Source organism: Gobius niger (genome assembly GCF_951799975.1).
Source record: "Gobius niger genome assembly, chromosome: 15".
Taxonomy (NCBI): Eukaryota; Metazoa; Chordata; class Actinopteri; order Gobiiformes; family Gobiidae; genus Gobius; species Gobius niger.
In genome coordinates, this window is record NC_136866.1 from 7,669,137 (window position 1) to 7,675,136 (window position 6,000).

Here is a 6,000-nt window from a genome sequence, read left to right on the forward strand (position 1 = left end):
CAAACCAGGTGCGTTACATAACCGTTCCTAATGGGACCTATGTGTGCCACTGTGCACTTTCTGCATATTTGCATTTAAGCGGTGCGTTTTGAAGTTAGTTTAGGACTTGCCATTGGTTGAATCTTTTTAGTCTGTCTCTTTTTTAAGCGAGTCACTCTCCTCTCTCTCACTGTACTTTTCCACTAGCGGAGAGCTTTTTCTTGGCATCTGGCCTGCTGCTTCAATTCAATCTCTCTCTTCCACCTCTGCTGCTCTTCATGCGCACCCGTGGGAAGCCAACGTCACCCCTGACGCGTTAAAAAAAAAAAAAAAAAAAAAAAACTTCTCAGAGGAAAATGCTCGGGTCAAATGCAGAAGGGTTGCTGTGGCCCAGTCTTAGGCTATCAGATTTGTTAAAAGTGGGCCAAATGGTTGATACTGTTGAGCTGATAAGAAGTGTAAATAGACAGAAAGTTAGGAAATGGCAGCCAATTTGAAGCAAAGATTGTGACTCTTATATAATCAAAAATATAAACATCTGGATTGCGTAACTTAAACTTAATTAAATATAAACCACAAGGCTGCTTCATGTATTGGACCAGACTATGACGCACGGGAAGCAGAGAGAAGTTGCCATAGATGTCTATAAACAAATCTAATTTAGCCTAGGTGACTAACTTTTTCTTCTCCCCCACAATGTTTTGGACAAAAAGGCACATTTTGAGGTGTGGCGATAATGCTATGGGGGTTGGTCTACGAGCCTCTCATTGGTGCAGACACAGGTCGAGTATATTACAGAAATGATGTTCACATAGGTTTACACCCCCTGAGGAGGAGGAGCAGGCTTTAGGGGCAGCTCCTCCCCACTTTTGGACTTTAATAGGCCTGCCAAAAGCAAGTACCGTTATATTATAGCATAGGCTGGTGGGGAACACAAGAGCTAGCCCAAAATGACAATCAAGACAGAAACTGGGGAGCCTGAACTCACTTACTCAAAGACTAAAGGGCTCGTTGGATTAGTCAGCGGTACGGACAACTTCTGCTTATGCAAACATGGAATAAACTTTCTTTTCACGATTCAAATTTTTAAACTCCCAAACTTTTTTTGTGTGTTGCAGCTTTCATGAAGCAGAGGAGAATGGGGCTCAACGACTTCATTCAAAGACTTGCGACAAACTCCTACGGCTGCAAGCAGTGAGTACCATCTGACTCATGTTATTATTGTGCATTCTCTAGAGGACACAAAAACATTGCGCAGTCAACCAAAAGAAATGCCAGTATTGTGCCGCCTTGAGATGGAAGACAATGACTCATGATTGCGTTGTTATGACATTAACCTTTTGTTGTATTCTGTTTTACAGCCCTGAGGTCACATCTATTCTGAATCTGCCCCAAGATGCAGAGCTGATGAATGCCAACCCTTCCCCTCCTGTGAGTATACATTTCGGCATTGCCAAACCTTTTGTTTCTTATACTCTCTAAACATTGCATCTTAAGATATCATTATTGGAAAGCTTGTTACAACTGAAAAACACTTTCTGTCTAAGTCATCTTTATGAGCATTAGGAGGAGATTATTTCTATGTTCCTGAAAAATATGAATCAAGCAAACATGCAAGGAGATTTTTTTTTTTTAATACTAACAAATTGTGATGTTTGTATTGCTATCCCCACAGCCTAGTCCATCCCAGCAGATCAACCTAGGTCCATCTTCCAATCCTTCAGCCAAACCCAGCGACTTCCACTTCCTCAAGGTTATCGGCAAGGGGAGCTTTGGCAAAGTCCTGCTCGCGCGCCACCGCACTGACGACCAGTTCTACGCAGTCAAAGTCTTACAGAAAAAGGCGATTCTTAAGAAAAAGGAGGTGAGTGCGAAGTGAAAACAATACCCATCCCCTTCCTTGTCCGTTTGTCCGTTCATCGCGCCTTAACCTTTGACCCTCTGTTATCATCAGGAGAAACACATCATGTCGGAGAGGAATGTGCTGCTCAAGAATGTCAAGCACCCGTTCCTGGTTGGTCTGCACTATTCATTTCAAACGGCCGACAAGCTCTACTTCGTCTTGGACTACATCAACGGAGGAGAGGTGAGCGTTGCTGTCAGGAAATTCAAAAGAAATACGCGCCGTTTTGACACTGGCGAAAAGTAAGGTGAAGTTATTTGAGGGCAGATGAAAAGGGGAGAGAAAGAGGCAGTCAAGGCACGCTGAGAAACAAGTAGAGAATATACAATGTACTGTAGACTCAATACAAAGTTGTTTCAGTAAGGTCTATGCCAAATCAATGTATCTCAAATCTCTGCACACTTACAGGCAGGTGATTTGGTAAAGACATCAAAACTTAAGTGGCAGCAGTATAGATCCTTGTGGTACACCAAATGGGTTTAGAGCAATACATTTTAGATTTAGCTGAGGTAGAGACACACACAGACAGAAGGGATATCCTGTCATGAGAAGCCGAATCAAGGCCATCGCTCTCTGCCTTTTTGCTCTTTCACTGGAGGAAACAGCTCTCCGGAAATCATGTGGCGAGCTACAGAGCGGAGACTCTGCTGGGCCAAAATTAGCAGCACTGCTCAGACTTGCTGTGTGTCTAATCGAGTTAATTTCCTGTGATTGTTGGACGAGCAAAGATAGCGTTGATTCAATATGAGCCTTTTCTCTTTTGCTGAATGCCATTTGTTTTGATCTCCCTTCCGCTTCCCCTCATATTTCTGTCCCGATTTCAAAGCTCATATATTTTCTTCTTCTTTTTTTTTTCCAGTTGTTCTACCACCTCCAAAGGGAACGCTGCTTTCTGGAGCCCCGAGCGCGGTTCTATGCGGCAGAGATCGCCAGCGCCTTGGGGTACCTGCACTCCCTCAACATCGTCTACAGGGACTTGAAGCCAGAGAACATCCTCCTGGACTCCCAAGGACACATTATCCTCACGGACTTTGGCCTGTGCAAGGAAAACATCGAGCTCAACGGGACCACCTCCACCTTCTGCGGTACACCAGAAGTAAGGACTAGCACCAAATGATCACATAGGGATCAAAAGGATTGTTTTAAAATTTATCAAAACCTAAAACCTCTTGGGGTATTTACATTTATCTGTTGTTACACCGACTGAGAATTTTATCTCTATGCAATCCCTTTAAAGAAATGATTGTTTGATGAATATTTTCTTTTTCTTTTCAGTATTTAGCTCCAGAAGTCCTACACAAGCAACCATACGACCGAACAGTTGACTGGTGGTGCTTAGGAGCAGTACTATACGAAATGCTCTACGGACTGGTAAGTGTCCAGTTTGCATCCTCATCGAATGACTGTGTTGTCTTTTATTGATGTTAATTTGTTTATTCTTTTTTTTTCATCTTCAGCCGCCGTTCTATAGCCGCAACACAGCAGAAATGTACGACAATATCCTGAACAAGCCGCTTCAGCTCAAACCCAACATCTCCAACGCAGCAAGACACCTGCTGGAGGGGTTGCTACAAAAAGACCGCACCAAGAGGCTGGGCTGCAAGGACGACTTTGTAAGTTTAATTTATTAGTTATCATCCACACTCTTTTTCTCGTTTTTTTATGCTATTGTTGACTGACCCTCATTGTTTTTCCTCCTGCAGCTTGAAATTAAGAACCACATGTTCTTCTCTCCTATCAACTGGGACGATCTCAACGGCAAGAAGATCAACCCTCCTTTCAACCCTAATGTGGTACGCTACATTATGTTTCTGCACATTCAATACAAACTACAAAGTCTCGATGAGATACTGATAAATGGCTACAAAAACTGTACTTCATAGACCATGTTGACTCAGGATCAAGCATAAAACATAAGTCGGTGGTTTGGTCGCCAACTAGTGGTCTCCATTATAAATGCTATTGAAGCTGTTGCAATATGTTCCAGACAGGTTGAACTTGTAAACCCGTGCAATAATGAAAGCTTTAGCCTGAGCCTTTTGTGTTTAGTGTTAAAATAATACTAATCTGAAAACGATCAGTATGAGATCTAAACATGGGAATGAAGAGTGTTGTGATGCTTGCCCTGGTATTCTAACTAGCATGTCTAATCCCTCATGTGTCTCTCTATTCCTTAGACGGGACCTAACGACCTTCGGCACTTTGACCCCGAGTTCACAGACGAGCCCGTGCCCAGCTCCATAGGCTGCTCCCCGGACAGCACTTTGGTCACCGCCAGCATCAAGGAGGCCGCAGAAGCATTCGTGGGCTTTTCCTACGCTCCTTCTATGGACTCCTACCTATAGGACCGACACCACCTGTAACATGTCACTGGACTTGTATCCTGACCCCCACACTATCATAATGGATAACGGATTTTGTCAACCACTGCAACCAGCCTGCAAACAACAAGATCAATGAATGTGCCATCACGACGACTGACTCTTCGAACACCACGACTGAGAGGAGTCAGCGGGTTTACCAAGATACAGCAAACGCACAACTTCACCTTTTATTCTTTGAAGATACGTACACGACTAATATAGTGTTAGGTCAGTTGTCAGTGTTGCGTTGTTTCCATTCAGTGGTGGTGGAGGTCCTTTGCACAGTTATTGCTCAGGCAGCTCAACATCCCCCAATTATTGACACCGGGGCTACAGATTCTGCTGAGACAAGCACACACAAACACATAATTGTTCCTTCAGAGTCCAGCCTGTTGTGTGTAGCCCTGCGTCTTGTGAGACTCTTTCCATACTGTCAAGGGGGCTATCTGAGTCTATTTTCATTTATTTTGGTGCTTTAGTTTCTTCATGTATGTCATCTGTGTGGTGAGAAAGGGATTCGTATGAAGCTGAATGTTACTGAGGGGGATGGCTTTGTTATAAGGTGCCTTCATTTTTTTTTCTCTCCACCGCATCATTTGGGTATTTCTGTGGCAAATATTTCTAGAGTTACACATGTAGCACTTAATCAGCAGGTTTTTTGTTTTTTTTTCTAAACATAGGAGCTCAAATGATGTTATTGTACATTGGTTTGCACATGACTATTTGCTGGGAGAGAAAGGAAGAGGGAGCGTCGCTGCTATGGGCCTGGTGAGAAAGAAGCGCTTGTATCTTTCTGCTTGTGTCCCCCTCGTTTTAGTCTTCCACCTGCCTCAGAGACGGCCCGCGCTGACCACATCCAAACTGAACATTCCATTTTAAATATGGCTGTGATGCTTATTTAAGTTTATTTGTATATTTTGAACCTACGTGTACTAGTTTGAATGTACAGTATATGAACAGAGGTATGCTTATGTGTATATGTAACATGTTAAATGTACTGTAAATTGTAAAATTGTTAAAGATTTATGTGACTATGTTCGGTTTGCAATAAAAGTTTAACTTTATTATTCCATAGACAGTTTTAGACTCCGTTATTGTGGGGTGAGGATTAAAAATAAATAGTTCAATGATTGGAAATAGAATCTTTTAAAGCTACACTGTTTAATATTGTTATGTGCGAGAGCAGCAGTCCTATCAGTGATTCTGCAATATCTCAAAATGTTATGTTTTGCTCGGTCAAGGCAGTTTTATTCATAGAGTACCTTTCATAAAAGAAGCAATGCAAAGGAGGAATTTATTTGCTTCAGATTAGTCTGAGTCATTTTCGCCATGGGGTCAGAGGAATTTAAAGAATTAAGACCTTGGTAAACATACTGAATGAGTTTGAACCACTGACCTCGAATTAACAGCCCACAGCAGTTTCAGGTGGACTTTACTCTCTTTCATGCGTCAGGAGGCTTACACAACATTACTGTGACGTTTAAGTAAATTTGTGCAGTAGAGAGTCATTTGTCTTCTGGCTGAAGCACGCAAGGTTAAAAGATATCAATCAATAACTTGAAAACGGCTATTGCAATAACAGATTGTTCTGTTCGTTTTGTTTAGGCCTAATCTGAAAATGCATGACTTCTGGCCATTTCGGAATGTAAATAATAATATTGGATAAGAAATGAAGCTGTGCTCTGTGTGGGGCTTAGTCCAAATGTGCTTGAAAAGGTTTAAACAAGTTAGAGCTCATGAACAAATAGGTCATAA

The 6,000-nt window shown here is 42.3% G+C and overlaps 1 protein-coding gene across 4 annotated transcripts in view; it reads left to right on the forward strand.

The window, feature by feature from the left end:
• sgk1 (serum/glucocorticoid regulated kinase 1) overlaps window positions 1–5,292 on the forward strand; it is a 34,487-nt gene extending 29,195 nt beyond the window's left edge. For 3 of the 4 annotated variants that reach the window (XM_079572121.1, XM_079572123.1, XM_079572124.1), the window contains 9 exons: window positions 1,098–1,173; window positions 1,341–1,410; window positions 1,655–1,843; window positions 1,934–2,065; window positions 2,742–2,978; window positions 3,158–3,253; window positions 3,340–3,495; window positions 3,586–3,675; window positions 4,060–5,292. In XM_079572121.1, the coding sequence (XP_079428247.1) occupies window positions 1,098–1,173; window positions 1,341–1,410; window positions 1,655–1,843; window positions 1,934–2,065; window positions 2,742–2,978; window positions 3,158–3,253; window positions 3,340–3,495; window positions 3,586–3,675; window positions 4,060–4,227 (1,214 nt within the window). In that variant the 3' untranslated portion in view covers window positions 4,228–5,292. Of the gene's footprint in view, window positions 1–550; window positions 1,006–1,097; window positions 1,174–1,340; window positions 1,411–1,654; window positions 1,844–1,933; window positions 2,066–2,741; window positions 2,979–3,157; window positions 3,254–3,339; window positions 3,496–3,585; window positions 3,676–4,059 lie in introns of those variants that run through there. The other variant, XM_079572122.1, reaches the window with a different exon arrangement.
• The last annotated feature ends 708 nt before the right edge of the window (window positions 5,293–6,000 follow it).